Source organism: Microtus pennsylvanicus, chromosome 10, assembly GCF_037038515.1.
Source record: "Microtus pennsylvanicus isolate mMicPen1 chromosome 10, mMicPen1.hap1, whole genome shotgun sequence".
Taxonomy (NCBI): Eukaryota; Metazoa; Chordata; class Mammalia; order Rodentia; family Cricetidae; genus Microtus; species Microtus pennsylvanicus.
In genome coordinates, this window is record NC_134588.1 from 89,166,215 (window position 1) to 89,183,881 (window position 17,667).

The following is a 17,667-nucleotide window of genomic DNA, read 5'->3' on the forward strand; positions in this document are numbered from 1 at the left end:
ATATTAATATTTTTAGTTCTTAGGCATAACATGCATATAGTAGCAGAGACAATGCAAAATATAAACAATCTGTGTGCTATGTCTAATGAAATTATTGTGCTGTAAAATAATGTAAGATTGTACATGTGGAAATAAGTTAGTATACACATCAATGTCTTTGATTCATCCCTGATTAAAATCAGAATCAGCATCCATCCCTTTAAAAAAAAAAAGTCTAGGGGGCTGGAGAGATGGCTCAGTGGTTAAGAGCATTGCCTGCTCTTCCAAAGGTCCTGAGTTCAATTCCCGGCAACCACATGGTGGCTCACAACCATCTGGAATGAGGTCTGGTGCCCTCTTCTGGCCTGCAGACGTACAGACAGAATATTGTATACATAATAAATAAATAAAATAAAAAAGTCTATTAATTGGGTTTGGTGAAACAAACCAAAAAAAAAATGCTTAGTTACTTAGTCCACAACAGAACAGAAGCACAGAAATATTCAGATAGAAGCCCGGCGGTGGTGGTGCACACCTTTAATCCCAGCACTCGGGAGGCAGAGGCAGGCGGATCTCTGTGAGTTCGAGGCCAGCATGGTCTACAAGAGCTAGTTCCAGGACAGGAACCAAAAAGCTACGGAGAAACCCTGTCTCGAAAAATCAAAAAAAAAATATATTCAGATAGGAACAATATCAAAACCCAGCTGTTATTAGTCTGAAAAAATCAGTAAGGACAGAGACCACATGATCATCTTATTAGAGGCAAAAAAAGGACAACTCCACCTGGTTGATATGATGTCATGATACTGATAGCGCTACTACAAGACCTGTTTTGGGTACCAGGTGCACAAGCCAGTTCTAACTTGGTTAGCTAAAATGGTGCACATCTTTTACAATGTTCTGGCCAGACCTCCACAAAATACTCAGAGACTATTTGCAGTCTTACCAGACATTAATCTTGAAATTTAACCATTATTTTACTTTCACAGGATCCCCTAGAAAGAACGTCTCCCCCATGACAGCTGGAAGTAATTCTAGAGGATGATGTCCCCTATCCCAGAAAAGTTAGTCCTCAGGCTTAGGGACAGCATTTAGGAGTTGATTATAATTGGTATACAGTTGAAGGTTGGGGGAGGAATTTTTTAAGCTCAGGAATCTTTTTGAAAAAAAAAAAGAGGGAAAATTGGATGATGGGATAATAGATTGGTATTTGTGAGTTATTATTTATAGACAATTACATTGGTATAAATTCTTGTATATTGATACCAAGTTAAATTATATTGAATATTGTATGCATGCATGCTTCTACCTCTGTTTAAAACATTTTTTATGTATTGATTATATATTTACCATCTTGCAGTGCACATTTCTACCTCTGATCAAGATACTTATATATTATTTACATTTGGAGGTCATTGTCCTCATTTATTGCACATTTGTTTATTGTCTTAGTTTTTAAGTTATATAGGTATTAAGAATTATAGATCAATAGTCATCTATGTTTGTCATACTTATAGTTAGACTAGTCAGGTTCTTTAGATACATAGAGATTATATTCTGCATAGATAGATAATCTTCAACCACTTCAAAGAGCTGTAGAAAATGGCGTTTAAATAACTTAGAGTTCTGTTGAAGTGAGACACAATTGCTCCTGGCAGCACTGATCTATTCCTGAGAGAATGTTGAGCACCAAAGACACTCCACTTGGAGCTTGTATTTTTCTTGGCAAAAACTGGCCTGTGGGCAAAGAAATGCCCATGCCTCAACCAATGACAAAATACATAGTGTCTGGAAATGGATAAGTAGGACTGTCAACTCTTGTCAAAACAGGGTGAGACGGTTTTGAAAAGTTTCTCTCCTTTGAAAATAGTCTGTCAGTTATTCTAGGCCTTAGCCAAAGTTGGTTACTTCAACATTGCAAATGAGAATTTGGGTGACTGCCCAGGCAGCCAGTTGTCTCTGTCATGTGTTGCACGTTTTGGAAGTTTCTTGATGGCATTTCCTGCTTACTCAAGTGATATTATCTCCCTTCTCGGGTCTTCGATGGGGTTGAAGACTAGATAATTGTAGTTACTTTCCTCTTATGACTTGGACAAGTTACTTATTATGCGAGACTTAAGCTAGTTAGGATAGGTTATTTGTTCTTATCATATATAATTTTGTATAAGCACCAGGAGGTCTCAGTGTATAGATGCCAGGCTGTGACATCCACTGCCCTGGGTAGTCCAGGCACAGCCTGAATTCTCTTGAGATGCTGAAAAATGAGCAGAAGCCCATGATGTCGGACCTGCAGAAATGGCCCATGGAGGTCAGTGATGCCTTGAACGAGTTCAAGCGACTGGGAGAGGAGGACGAATCCTACAAGTAAGGGCCTGCTTTAGCTTTGGAGAGATTGTCACTTCCCTCTGTCTTTGAAGCAATATGAGGTCTCTGGTTCTGGTCTGTCTGTCTCTTAGAAGGAACCTGTCTTGTGACCCTTGGAATTGTGCCTCTTTAATTCAGTTTTGCTGAGTGTGAAAAGATACTGTGCCCCTCCCAGTGATGTCCTGCCAGCCTCAGGAACCCTTAGATAGAAAAATGGTTTGCACTGTGAAGTGGGTGTTAGGTAGCTCTAGGGGCTCTGGGACTCTGGCAGGGGCTTTACAGAGCTGATATCCATGGGATCCGTAGACAGAATATTCTATTTGGGACTTCTGTCCTCATTCAGGAGTGTCTGCCCTCCATCTGCGGATGCTTTCCCAATTCCATGACCCATTAAGCACAGGTGGGGCTGCATCCTGTTCTCAGGGTCGCAGTATAACTTTGGGTGCCCAGGTTTTCAGAAGTAGTTTGACTCTTTCTGGAATTTGTTTATTCTCTGGATTTGGTCTGCTTCTGAGTGATACTGGCTTGACTACTGTGAGCTCTAGTCTTTGATGTCTGGGGTCTTGGAACTTTTCAGGGCTGGTGGTACTTGGAGGTAGGGATGGCAGGTGCAGACTGGATGGGGCTCACCAATTTTGTATGGTGGTTCAGTTATCTCCACAGCCTGGTCCTGCAAGATTTGACTCAGCTGAAAGAAAATGTGCATGTGTTGAGGCTGAAGAACTGATTGCTGCAGAAGGAGAAGATTGAACTGCAAGAGTCCTGTGAGAAGTTAAGAGGCTCATTAAGGAGGCCATTGAGAAGATCTGTGGGCATCAGGTTGGCCGAGGCAGTGGGGGCCTGCTCACCTGTCCACCCATAAACATTGAGACACCCACATATCCATCCACCCAGCCATCCAGACTCTGACCTACATACCTTCCAATTGCTCATTTCTGTGATATCATAAGTCTCTCTGGGGACTTAGTCTCTTGCAAGAAGCTGGATGATTGTCCAGCAAACCCTCCTCCTCTGCTATAAACCGCAGTGCCTTCAGAGAGATGGGTCAATCACATTACACACCTACATGTCACTATGGATGGAGGGCTGCTCTGCAGAGAGCTACTTTAGAAATAGCACAGAGCTTTCATTGATGAGATCAGAGGCTGGGGCTCATTTGCACTGCAGGGGTCCTGTGAGATATCAGGTAGGAAGTAGCTTGCTGGGACTAGAACCCAGTGCCATTGCCAAGTGAGTGGTTCTCAGTGTCAACTTTTATGGTTTGCATATGGTCTTTCTTCTTGCATCCCAGTGTGTTCTCTTCCCCTTGCTCAACTCTTGGTTCACACTGGCGGAAGTGTGCGTATCAGCTTGTCTGCCCTGTTTTCTGTAGGTGGTGCTGGGAAGTTCTCTCATGCTGATGCTTCCAGTCTGAAGCTGACTGGATGACCCTAGATGTGGGCAGTCTTTGCTGAGGGTTGGGGTAACAGATTTGAGGTTTCAAGAGAGAACATTTTATCCAATCACCTCAGCGTCGTCCGGCTAATCTATGTGCTCCTCTAGGCATTTTTAGTCTCCATGGGATGGATTGCAGAGGTGGGGTCTCAGTTGAAACACCGTATGTGCATAGTCTTAATTCAACTGTTCATTCAACCTGGTGTGCATAGTCTAAACTCAACTGTTCATTCAACCTGGTGTGCATAGTCTTAACTCAACTGTTCATTCAACCTGGTGTGCATAGTCCAAACTCAACTGTTCATTCAACCTGGTGTGCATAGTCCAAACTCAACTGTTCATTCAACCTGGTGTGCATAGTCTTAACTCAACTGTTCATTCAACCTGGTGTGCATAGTCCAAACTCAACTGTTCATTCAACCTGGTGTGCATAGTCTTAACTCAACTGTTCATTCAACCTGGTGTGCATAGTCCAAACTCAACTGTTCATTCAACCTGGTGTGCATAGTCTTAACTCAACTGTTCATTCAACCTGGTGTGCATAGTCCAAACTCAACTGTTCATTCAACCTGGTGTGCATAGTCTTAACTCAACTGTTCATTCAACCTGGTGTGCATAGTCTTAACTCAACTGTTCATTCAACCTGGTGTGCATAGTCTTAACTCAACTGTTCATTCAACCTGGTGTGCATAGTCTAAACTCAACTGTTCATTCACCATGATGTCATCCTCTTTTTTCTGCTCACTTCTGATTTCTGTGCTTTGTGTGTATTGATGCAGGTGTGTAAAGGTGTACATTGGTGGGTGTGTTTGCAGGCTACATAATAAACTCCGGTGTTGTGCTCTGTTGTTCATTCCGTTATTCCCTTGACCCTAGGTCTCTTACTGAACCTAACATTTTCTGTTCTGGCTATTCTGGCTGGCCAGCCCTTTCCGGATCTCCTGTCTTCCAAGGTGGACCTTCTGTCTTGTTTTGTCTCATCTAATTGTTACGAGTTTCTACAGTTCAGAAAAAGGAAGGATGTAGTAGCGCTCTCTTCTTTTACACAAATTTGTTATTTTGGAATTAATGTGTTCTGTGGTAAATAAGAAAAAATCAAACAAGACAGCTATTTTAAAAATGAAAAGTAGAGAGCCGGGCGGTGGTGGCGCACGCCTTTAATCCCAGCACTTGGGAGGCAGAGGCAGGTGGATCTCTGTGAGTTCGAGGCCAGCCTGGTCTACAAGAGCTAGTTCCAGGACAGGCTCCAAAACCACAGAGAAACCCTGTCTCGAAAAACCAAAAAAAAAAAAAAAATTAAAAGTAGACTTCTTTCCTTTCATTGCACACAGCTTACAGCAAAGGAAATGTCTCAGTGGCTTCACAACAAGGAATCCCACAGTGCATCCCCTTGCTGACATTGAGTTGTTGGCTCTATCCTGTGCATGGCTGTGTCTTAGAACAGATCCCTCTCATAGCTGTGCAGAATGCTGTTTTCCTGAAAAGGATACAGGTGATGTTACTAGCCTCCTTCTGATTGATATTGGGGCTGAGTTGTAGTAATAAGGGCGGCGGGGCTGCGTCCCCAGAACCCCGGCTGCCTGGCTAGCTTATGCCCGAAATAACACACAAACTGTATTCATTTAATCACTGCTTGGCCCATTTCTATCTAGCCTCTTCTAGGCTAATTCTCACATATTAATTTAGCCCATTTCTAATCATCTGTGTAGCGCCCCTAGGTGCGCTTACCGGGAAGATTCTAGCCTATGTCCATCCTGGGTCGGAGCTTCATCGCGTGCGTCTGCCTGGGAGCTGGGAGCATGGCGTCTCTCTGAGGCGTCTGCTCCCGAGAGGAGAGCTGTGAAGTCTGAGCTCACTTCCTCTTCCTCCCAGCGTTCTGTTCTTTTTACTCCTCCCACCTATCTTCTAACCAATGAGGGCCAAGCAGTTTCTTTTTATTTAACCAATGACCTTCCTCCATCACGGAGTTCATATTATACACCCTGTAATCTATTGAAAACTCCCTGGTGTTGACCACGGGTCACTTTCCTTCGCTTGAGCTCTCCAGGCCTTCTGTGGAGGAGCCAGGGCAGGTTGAGTGAGGGATGTGAAGGATCAACCCGGAACCTGTGGGATCGGTGAGTCTCGGGATGGATAAAGTTCATGGAAGAAAAGCAAGTGCAGGACAGAGTGGCAGAACCTGGCTGAGTCTGAGAGCCTTGTAGACAGCAGGGAGGACCCACTACCTCCCCCTGCAGCAGAAAAGGTTATGAAAAGCAGTAATCTTCTCAAGTTTCCTGCTGGTGTCCTCTTCCAGGAGTCTTCACAGCATTGTCTACAAGACCCTTCCAACCTGCCATTGTGTGGTAGAAGAACTCAGTAGGCATTAAGCAAGAATAAAACCTATTGACCACAAAGTCTCTGATAGCAGGGAGCTAAAGGGAGATAGGAAAAAAGAATAGCAATCAAGGTCCAAGATCCAAAATTCTAAAATCCATCCACATAAGAATATGTCCCCAGGAGACTACACACATACCCAGTCAGTGACTCAAGAACTGGCAGGTACCCTGTGCTTGCCTAGAGGAGAAATAATTTAGACACACCATCTTTGCTAGAGTGCTGGTGCAGGTTAGAGGCTAGGAAGAGGAGAACGTTGAGTTGGAGCTGCTATTCCAGAAGTGCCAAGGACCTCAGAGGGCACCCAACCCATTCCCTGGGAAGCCATTGTCTTCAAGACTTCCTTATTGTGGGCAGGCCCCACCCACCTCCAAACCAGAACCTCCTGTAGCTAGAGGTGCTTAAAATGTAAAAAAAAAAAAAAAAAAAGAATTCTTGAAATAGAAGAAACATGCTGCTATGAAAAATCTAATAGCAATCTGGAACTAAACTAATAAAAAAATTAGAAAATCCTAAAAAAAAAAAAATGTAAAATAGACCACAGCGAGGGCAGTGCAGCTCTGACGCCAGCAGTCAGTGGGGCCAGGCTGACGTGCAGTGCAACTCAATGCCACAGCAACCCGTTCTATGTAAACACCAAGTGAAAATAATCAGAGGCTTTAGATCCTGATGAGTCTCTGTTCCTCAGAGGACGACCCAGACAAAGAGTCTGTCAAATTTCTCAAAGTGTAGCAAAGGTCTGTTTTGTTTTTTTTTTTTTTTTTTTTTTTTTTTTTAAAGATTTATTTGTTTATTATGTATACAATGTTCTGTCTGTGTATATGCCTGCAGGCCAGAAGAGGGCACCAAATCTTGTTACAGATGGTTGTGAGCCACCATGTGGTTGCTGGGAATTGAACTCAGGACCTTTGGAAGAGCAAGCAGTGCTCTTAACCACTGAGCCATCTCTCCAGCCCGCAAAGGTCTGTTTTGAAAGTCATCTAGAACCCAGAGACAATGAAGGCTTGCTGTCCCACACATGCGATCATCTGTGATATGTTAATGAAGGAACCTGGGAACGGGTCAGAAATGGAAAACTGTACTGGAAACAATAACAGAAGCCAAGCAGAACAGGGGCATAAACTAGAACGTGACACAGCAGGCCTGTCCAAGGTTACTGAAGGACAGAATGACGGTAACAGCTGGAACAAGGACAGGGCTCAGGGGCGTGCGCGTGTGTGGGGTGGAGGCAAGGTCCACTGGAGTCACTCAGATGCTGTCAGATTGGCCTCTGGACATGGGGTTTGCACACAGAGGAGGAAGGGGAGAAGGAGAAGGAGTGTGGATGTGAGTGAGAGAGACGCGAAGATAGAGGAGGGGGACCCTAGCTGAATGCCAGGAGCAGGAAGCAGAGCAATGGGCAAAGCGCATTCACGTTAGAGATCTGGAATTTTATTTCATGGTGAATAAAAACCCACAGCAATAGAAGCCCTGAGGTTCTGAGTTTGAGCAGAGTGGAGAGCACCACACTCAGCCTGCGGCCCCCCCCCCCCCCCGCTCCCCGGGGATTCCCTAGTTCAGTTTTCTCTGCTAATGGATCATCACACTTTTGCTAGCATCCTCATGTGGACATTCCTTACGTGTTAAGGAATCCCAGGGCAATTTTCTAAAGCTAAGCACATGGCTTCCATGACTGTACCCTTAACCTAAATCCCACACGGTAACCAGCTCTGCAGGTTCTTCATGAATGTGCTTTCTAACATTTGTTCTTGAGGAAGGTGACCTTTCCTTGGTTATGTTCATAGTAACATAGACTCTCAGTAAGAGTTGATTGCTCATATTGATGAACAGAGTGATTTTGAGGAAGGAATGAGACATTTTCAGCATCTTTTGAAGGAAAAGCTCAGTTCTCAACTATGGCCTCCAATCAAGCTAAGGGAACTCTGGGTTTGGAAGGAAGGGGTGCTGAGTGGTTTACTCTGTGTTCCCAGAGAGGCTCCTGAATGGGGAAGCTGGGTTTCTGGTCAGTTCAGGACAGCTAGTTAGCAGGAGGACAAATGCAGGTCCCCATGACATCAGCAGTCCCTTCCCCCAGACAATTCTACTGTATCCCGGAGAGCTCTTGGCATTCCATGTGATGTCACCAGTGTTGTAGCAACACCAACTGCCCTTAGGACATTCCTCAGTGCCCACAGGGTAGAGCAGGAGTCATGTTCTCAAGACTGAGGGGTCTTATTAGGAGAGCGGATGGAGAAGGTCCAAAGAACAGAGAGAGGCGGGAGGAAGCTGACGCTCAGTTTGGGCACAAAGCAGGAAGGAACAAATGGTTCTGGCGAAGACGCAGTGAGTCATGGGCAGGAGGTGGGCAGCTTGCTGGAAGAGGGGGATTTGAGGTGGGCCTTCCAGTAATGGGACAGAGGACCAGGAGCCTCTCAGTAGCTAATGGACATCCCTGCTTATCATAATTCATCAAGGTCAAGGGTTCCAGAGTTTGTCCATCTCCTAAGCCAGAGGCTGACCAGGCCAAGGATGTTGTGCTGGGATGACCGCTTAGCTGTGACCTTCACTGTGGTTTGGGTTAATATGTGGGGACAGAAGGAGACCACAGAAGGAAGGGAGGGGCTGATGTGTCCCCGTCTTAGGGAGGCATCACTGCCTCTCACCCTCTGTAGTTCCTGTGGGTCCAGTCTCTCTCTGACACTAGCCACAAGGGAAGAAAAGTTCTCTGGACAAGACATTGTGTCCTCAGACTGTACTGCAGAATTCCTCTGAGCACCTCTCCCTGACAGTGGCCCCCTGTTCTATGTCAGCAGTTGAGGATGGCAGGCAGTTCTCTAGTGTAGCCAAACAACTGCCTGAGGTATGGGAGCAGAGCAGAGACTGGCTGCCTCCTGCCAGCTTCAGTGATCTGGATAGTCAGTGGGTGACTTGGGGAGCCCGTTGACCATGTTGTGCCCCCGCATGGCTTTTCAGTTGACAGCCGTGGGCCTGGATTGGCCAGGAAGGAGAGCTGAGCTCCTCACAGCAGCCGAGTGCTCATGCACTGTGCCGTTATTTTCTGGCTTCTGAAACCCACGCAGGCTTCAGGGCTCCGGACCACGCTGCATTCTGTGCTGCTGTGAATACAGTGTCTGAAGAGGTTGTGTCTGTTCCCCTGAGCATGTGTAGGAGACAGAGGAAAGCCCCGGCTGCTTATGTAGCCACATCTCTAGAGCGATGGGAGAGCTGAGGTCCGCAGAGGGAGCATCTCAGCCTGGGTTGTCACCAGGTTCCAGACATGGTATTTCTGTTTGGGCCACAGAATGACCTGTCCATTGTCTATGCCTTGTTGCTATGCAGTCTCACTTGTGTTCCATCTACCCACAGATGATGCTACGGTGCCATCATCCAAACCAAGGCCCCGTACCCAGAAACAGATGCAGAAGGAAATGGAGAGGCTGACCAGGGAGCTGCAGCTGATGACCAGCCAAAGAAATGAGCTGCGAGATCACGTGATCTTTATCACGGAAGGAAAGGTGGATGATAGGTATCCATTGTTCCAGACTTCATGGCACTGTCAGCAATGTCCCCCTCACCTGCTTTTTTTAAAGGTCTTGGGCTCCACAGTGCCATCTCACCTGAGCTTGTGGGAGCTCATGGACTCTGGACCAACAGATGGGAGCCTCCATGGGATGACCTAGGCCCTCTGCTTGTGTGTGACAGTGTGTAGCTTGATCTCTTAGTAGGGCTCCGATCAGTGAAATCAGGACCCTTCCCTGGAGCTTATCTGCCTTTTGGGAACCTCTTCCCAGGCTGGATTTCCTTGCCTACACTAGATATGACATGAGGCAGGGAGCTCAGCCTGTATTGCCATGTTTTCCTCAAGTCCACAGGAGGCCTGCCTGTTTCTGATGGAGACAGAGGAGGAGTGGAACGGGAGGGAGGTATAGATGGGAAAGGGGGCAACAACGAGGAGAGGAGGGAGGGGCATATGTGATCAGTATGTAAAAGAAGTGTCAATAATTCTATTTAAATAAAAAATAAAAAAAATCTGATAAAAAAAAAAGCTGTTGGGTTCTAGGAGGCTGCACTTCCTGAGTGACTAACCTCAAGTCCTAAGTTCCTCTCAGAGGAGAGGCGGCCCCGAAGCTGAGATGGGGACTGTGACAATTCTGCTTCCTGCAAATGAAAACCAGAGCCTGTGGTCTGAGTCACACAGTTCAGGGATTGGGGCAGTAATGTGTATTTCCCAGCATGCATTATCAAGATAAGACAGATGGTGGCTGTGTGAGATACGAGCTGCTGTTAGCTTGTGGTGAGTCTTCGGACTTGCTTGGCAGGAGATTGGGTGCAGAAAAGTGCTGGTAGCAGCTGGAGGGGCCTCTTCCCACTTGGTCCATCTCAGCGGAACTGGAAGTTCTGGTGCTCATCACTGTTTCCCTCTAGTTTTGTGCATTGTACTCATTGACAATACTGCTCCACACATTTCTTTGGCATCTGATTGTGGGTGTTCTTCCTCTCTGTGTCTCTATATCCCTCCTTCTCTCTCTATTGCGTGTGAGTCTGCATATACACATTTGCATGTTTTTCTGTCCCTGCAGACGACAGCAGCCAGGGATCTGTGGTAGAAGCTAAGGATTTGCCTGACCCAGTTTCTAGGAGATGCCACTGCTGAGGGTGGGATCCCCACTTTAAGCATTACTAATGTTGTCGTATGTGCTCACTTTGATGGCACCTAGGAATCCCTTATGGAGTTTGTTTATATTGCTGTCCTGCTGTAGGGTCTCAAACCCAGAGTTGTGTTCTCTGTCTTACTGCTCAATGACAGTCATCCCGGGTCTAGAATCGCTTTCTGAAACAGAAGAGATTTTATTGCAATATCTGGTGTGGCAAGACCTGTGGTATAGACTCCTGGTAACACAGAGAGCTAGACTGACCATCTAGGCCTACTGCGTGAGCTCATGCAGGCCTCTGCTGACCTAGGGTCAGGATAACAAGAAATAAGCACCACGAGGTTCCAGAACATAGTATCCAGAATGTGGCAACCCCTGGGCTGTGGTAGACCAGGATACAACTTGAGTTTCCATGATCCTTGAGGCCTGTGTTCATGGGAGTCTTTCCTCCTGTTTTAGGCCCTACCACCCGCCAAATCCCCTGAATGAGAAAGTGAAGCTACAGCACAAACAGGCCTTGTCAGCACTAAAGCGCCTGGAGGACGAGAACACCGAGGCCTCAGAAAAGTTGAGTGAGCTGACCATGGAGACAGTCTTGTATCGGTAAGGGCACATCTTGACGTGGGCCCTGAAAGTTGTGGAACGGCCATCTCTGCCTTTCTTTTTCTGCACGGAGAGCTCCTACCTCTGCTTCTAGACTTTCTGCTTCTTAGCAAGCAGCTCTGGGACTTGTGTCTCTCGGACTCATTATTGGGAGTGTGAAAGAGACTATTAGCCCTACCACCATTGTCCTAGAGCCTCTGGAGCCTCTAGATAGAAAAGGGCTTTGCACCATGAGGGAAATGCCAGACAGCCCTGGGTGTCTGGAGCACAGGCCCAGGCTTTAGATCTGGGGGCTGTGGAACTTGTAGGTAGAATACGCTCACCTTTGGTCACCTGTCCCCTCTTGGAGGGTATTCGCCCTCTACTTGTGATGTTTTTCCATTACTGTGGACAGTTAAGGACAATTGGGGGGGGGCTCCTCTTCCTGTTGAAGGGCCGTGGATCCTCTTTCGTGTTGGGTTTCCCACAGTAGTTTGATACTTTCTGGTATTAGCTGTCTCACTTTGGCATTCTGAGTGTAGCTGTCAAGGCTGTGTCAGACTGTTAGCTACATCTTCCAGGAAACATAAAGCCTTTTGGGGTGAGGCAGAGGAGGCAGGAGGAGGCTGGCGGGGCCTTACTATGCAGATTGTGTTTCCAGAGGTCTGCACAGCAGGCTCCTGATGCAGCATACTCACCTGGAGCAGAAGGTGGACCTGCTGAGACAGGAGAAGAAGAAATTGCGGGATGATTGGGCCCTACTGATGCACCACGTAGAGGACTTGAAAGTGCTCTGTAAGAACCAAGAAGAGAACGGTGACGTCAAAACCCAGCAACAACAGGTGGGGCAGGCAAATCAGTCAGGCTACGGTCTGGCCCCATTTGCGCTTCTGACTGCTCTCTGCCCACCCCCCCCACCTGTGCTATCGCCCCCACCTGACTCATTCATGCTCCCATTCAGTCACCCACCTCATGCTACCAGGTGTTCATTTCAGGGTCCATGCACAAGTACTTCTGGGAAGTTAGCCTCTTAGGAGAGACTGAGTTATTGCTCTGTCTAAGTGCACAGCACTGGCCACCCAGGACCTGGAATTGCTGTCTGAAACAGGAGAACCATTCCTGCTGCTCTGTTTGAAGCTGCAGTCCAGTGAAGGGAAGGGTCAATAACACACCACACACCTACATGGATCTATGATAGGTAGCATTCTATGCACAGAGCTTTGAGTGTGTGAGCTCTGGCTCCTGGGCCTCATTTGCTTGGCAGGGCTCATGTGAGATCACAGGTGGGAAGGAGTTTGCAAGGAGGAGATCCCCATGCAAGGGCCCCTTGAGTGCCCCTCACTGTCATGGGTTAGGGTGGCATGGGGCCTTGTCCTTTCTTCCTGTGTCCCAGTGTGTTCTCTTCCCTTTGCCCAGCTCTCAGTTCTCAGTGACAGAGCCTGAGTAGCAGCAGCTCCTCAGCCCTGTTGTCTGGGATTAGTGCTGGACAGTTCTCCCATCCAGCAGACTTCAGTCTGGGTTTGATCGGATGATCTGCTGGGGGTTTTAACAAGCTGGTGGTGGAAAGTGGGAGGTTTGGGCCTGCAGGGGAAGAATTTCTCTATCAGCTCGACATAGTCTGGCCAAGCAAATTCCAACCGTAGTAATCCTCAAGAAATGATGGCTGAGTTGTGGGACTGTTCTGAAAGAGCTGGTATGGTTCATCTAAACTGCTCATCTGCCATGATGTTTCTACAAATTCCATTTCTCCCTCTCTGTTCCGTTTTCTTTAACTCTCAGTTCTTGTGTGTGTGTGTGCCTATATGTGTGTAGTGTAAGCATATGGGGGTTGTGGTCCATGACACACGTGTGCATTGGCTAGCAGAGACCACTGTGTTTCTATTCAGTCTCTGCCTTGAATCAGGCTTCCTTACTTCCCTGGATGTTTACTGTTTTTCCTGCCTGGATGACCAGCAAGCTACTGGGATCCTTTATGTGTGCTTAGATTTGTGTGAGATTGTGTAATCCTCCACTAAGAACACAATCTTCTAATGAACAGGAGCTCAAGGGATTGGTGGAAAGACTTCAGTTCCTGCTGAAGCAGAAGGAAACAGACACCCAGAAAAAGGACTTAGCAGAAAAGCTGCAGCATCACTTTGAGTTCTCCCATGTGAGGTAGGAGCCCAGACTGGGAGGACATGGTACAGACAAGCGGATCCCCTGTTCCTTGGACCTCTGTCTTTTATAAGTTTCTGCTCCTCTGGTTGGCTCCAAAATAGAACCATGAAAAGAAACCAAAAGATATTTGTGCTGATTCAGTCAACAAGAAATTCTATCCAGAAAATAATACATTGGTATTCATGTTTTATTAGAATTGAGTCTCACTTTCTCCCTCCTGACCTTTCTCTGCTCTCAGCAGACTTTCCTTGAACTCACAGATACCTGCCTGCTTCAGCCTCCCCAGAGATGGGATTTAAAGGTGTGCACCACCATACCTTGCTGAAACAGCATTTTTATTTAGGAACATTCTGGGTAGAGGAGAGATTCCCACCTTTGAACAATGCTCTCTGTAACATTAGCCTATTTCCTGTGTGAAGCGTTCTCTGGATAGAATATATTAAGGACTGTCCAGGATGAACCCAGGCAGATACTTCAGCTACAGGCTGTATCAGAACCTTCTCGGAGTGTGCTGTAGCAGACTCCCAAAGAGAGCCAGGATGCAGATTCCCAGCTCTAGTCCTAAGGAAATGCAAGTCTCTGTTTGGTCCCAGAGCCCAGGCAGGGCCTGTTTCTCAGCACACATCACAGGAAATGCTGCTCTAGCATGACAGGCTCTATCTTGCATGGTGCTCATGTTTTGGTCCCTCTGGGCATGAGGACTGAGCTAACCTCATGACCTTGTTCAGGTGACCTGATGGCAAGGCTGTATTACTGCTATCAATAAGATGATGTGTTGGTCAGTAACTCCTCATCAATACCAAGTGTATTGCTCATACACTCTTGGCTATGGTATTTATATCCTGCTGTTATGTACAAAATGATGTCCCTGATCTGTAGGAGAATGTTCTATTTTTCTAGTAGAAAGGACAACATACAAGCTCAGTTTAAGTTATGACATGTTTCTAGGGCTGAGAAAAGTTCTAGGCCCAGCTACTCTGTGATCCATTTTCTTTGGGGCTATAAACAAAGATATCAGTCCAAAGATCAATGTTTGTTCTCCAGGACACCTGAGGTGTTGGGAGGTAGGAGCCAGACAGTTGACATGGCATGTCCCCTCCTGACTTGTGCCTTAACTGCTATCCTCTCCCAGGTCCAAAACACTCCAGCCTGAGGTGGAAGAGGCCACAGCCCAGGATGAGAGCCACTTGCAGAAGGAGCTGCTACAGGAAGAACCACCTGCTGAGCCCCATCCCCAGCAACTACTGAAGTCCGGGGATCAATTTTATTCTTCAAATTTGGATTCCATCATGGAATAGGCCTTGAGTATGTCTAGCCAGTGACTCAGCATGGCTGCGTCTGGGTCTTGATTCCCTTTCCTTCTTGATAACACCCCCTGAGAGAACTGAGGAAGCCAAAGGGAGCCACAAACACCTTGAAACCATCACATTCTTCACATTAGAATCAAGACTTCCAGACAAAAAGACACCCCTTGTAACTGTGAACCCACCAGTGAAGGAAATACCAGCTGCCCTCCAGGTGGTCATGCCCAGTCTGAGCCACGTGTCTGTTGACTCAGTTCTCGTGAAGAAAAAGCATCAAAACCATGCTTGGGGTAGAGAAAACCAGAGACAAAAATTACTCTAATCCCTACATCTACCAGCAATGGCCTCAGCCTTGGGAGGGGGGGGAGGACATGACATATAAACTCCCAAAGAGGATTGACTACAGGCATCTTGAAAAAGCTGTAGGAAGCTGACAGCCTTGCTACCATGTCTCTGAGGCGAGCCACAGCCTGTAGTATTCTGTGCTATTCAATCTGCCATTAGAGAATTCTAATTAGCTTAATTTTTTTGTTTGGTTTTGTTTTAGGTTTTTATTTTTGGTTGTTTCAGTTTTGGCTTTGTTATTTTGATGTTATCTATTCTTGTTATTGATTTTCATAATTTGTTAAGGTTATTATTCAGTGTTTATCTTGAAACCCTGTTAAAACCCCCTTTGAGCAAAATGTATTTTTTTAAATTTATTTATTTATTAAGGATTTCTGCCTCCTCCCCACCACCGCCTCCCATTTCCCTCCCCCTCCCCCGATCAAGTCCCTCTCCCTCATCAGCTCGAAGAGCAATCAGGGTTCCCTGACCTGTGGGAAGTCCAAGGACCGCCCACCTCCATCCAGGTTTAGTAAGGTGAGCATCCAAACTGCCTAGGCTCCCCCAAAGCCAGTACGTGCAGTAGGATCAAAAACCCATTACCATTGTTCTTGAGTTCTCAGTAGTCCTCATTGTCCGCTATGTTCAACAAGTCCGGATTTATCCCATGCTTTTTCAGACCCAGGCCAGCTGGCCTTGGTGAATTCCCGATAGAACATCTCCATTGTCTCAGTGTGTGGGTGCACCCCTCACGGTCCTGAGTTCCTTGCTCGTGCTCCGTCTCCTTCTGCTCCTGATTTGGACCTTGAGATTTCTGTCCGGTGCTCCAATGTGGGTCTCTGTCTCTGTCTCCTTTCATCGCCTGATGAAGGTTAATATTCAGGAAGATGCCTATATGTTTGTCTTTGGATTCACCTTCTTATTTAGCTTCTCTAGGATCGCGAATTATAAGCTCAATGTCCTTTATTTATGGCTAGAAACCAAATATGAGTGAGTACATCCCATGTTCCTCTTTTTGGGTCTGGCTTACCTCACTCAGGATAGTGTTTTCTATTTCCATCCATTTGTATGCAAAATTCAAGAAGTCCTTGTTTTTTACTGCCGAGTAATACTCTAATATGTATATATTCCATACTTTCTTCATCCATTCTTCCATTGAAGGGCATCTAGGTTGTTTCCAGGTTCTGGCTATTACAAACAATGCTGCTATGAACATAGTTGAGCATATACTTTTGTTGTATGATAGGGCCTCTTTTGGGTATATTCCCAAGAGTGGTATTGCTGGGTCCAGGGGTAGGTTGATCCCGAATTTCCTGAGAAACCGCCACACTGCTTTCCAGAGTGGTTGCACAAGTTTGCATTCCCACCAGCAATGGATGAGTGTACCCCTTTCTCCACAACCTCTCCAGCAAAGGCTATCATTGGTGTTTTTTATTTTAGTCATTCTGACAGGTGTAAGATGGTATCTTAAAGTTGTCTTGATTTGCATTTCCCTGATCGCTAAGGAAGTTGAGCATGACCTTAAGTGTCTTTTGGCCATTTGAAGTTCTTCTGTTGAGAATTCTCTGTTCAGCTCAGTGCCCCATTTTATAATTGGGTTGATTAGCCTTTTACGGTCTGGTTTCTTGAGTTCTTTATATATTTTGGAGATCAGACCTTTGTCATTTGCGGGGTTGGTGAAGATCTTCTCCCAGTCAGTGGGTTGCCTTTTTGTCTTAGTGACAGTGTCCTTTGCTTTACAGAAGCTTCTCAGTCTCAGGAGGTCCCATTTATTCAATGAGGCCCTTAATGTCTGTGCTGCTGGGGTTATACGTAGGAAGTGGTCTCCTGTGCCCACGTGTTGTAGGGTACTTCCCACTTTCTCTTCTATCAGGTTCAGTGTGTTTGGACTGATATTGAGGTCTTTAATCCATTTGGACTTGAGTTTTGTGCATGGTGATAGATATGGATCTAATTTCATTCTTCTACAGATTGACATCCAGTTTTGCCAGCACAATTTGTTGAAGATGCTCTCCTTTTTCCATTATATACTTTAGCTCCTTTATTGAAAATCAGGTGTTCATAGGTTTGTGGGTTAAAGTCAGGGTCTTCTATTCGATTCCATTGGTCGATTTCTCTGTTTTTATGCTAATACCAAGCTGTTTTCAATACTGTAGCTCTGTAATAGAGTTTGAAGTCAGGGATGGTAATGCCTCCAGACAATCCTTTATTGTATAAGATTGTTTTGGCTATCCTGGGTTTTTTGTTTTTCCATATAAAGTTGATTATTGTCTTCTCCAGATCTGTGAAGAATTTTGATGGGATTTTGATGGGGATTGCATTGAATCTATAGATTGCTTTTGGTAGAATTGCCATTTTTACTATGTTGATCCTCCCAATCCAAAAGCAAGGGAAGTCCTTCCATTTTCTGGTGTCCTCTTCAATTTCTTTCTTCAAAGACTTAAAGTTCTTGTCAAATAGATCTTTCACTTCCTTGGTCAGAGTTACCCCAAGATATTTTATGCTATTTGTGGCTA

General features: G+C 46.0%; 1 protein-coding gene across 1 annotated transcript; it reads left to right on the plus strand.

The window, feature by feature from the left end:
• The first annotated feature begins 7,149 nt into the window (after positions 1 to 7,149).
• Positions 7,150 to 13,524, plus strand: LOC142858158 (disks large homolog 5-like). The gene is made up of 5 exons (XM_075987354.1): positions 7,150 to 7,327; positions 9,499 to 9,658; positions 11,244 to 11,387; positions 12,028 to 12,208; positions 13,405 to 13,524. The coding sequence occupies exons 1-5, from the start codon at positions 7,150 to 7,152 to the stop codon at positions 13,522 to 13,524; spliced, it is 783 nt and encodes a 260-aa protein (XP_075843469.1).
• Positions 13,525 to 17,667: the final 4,143 nt, after the last annotated feature.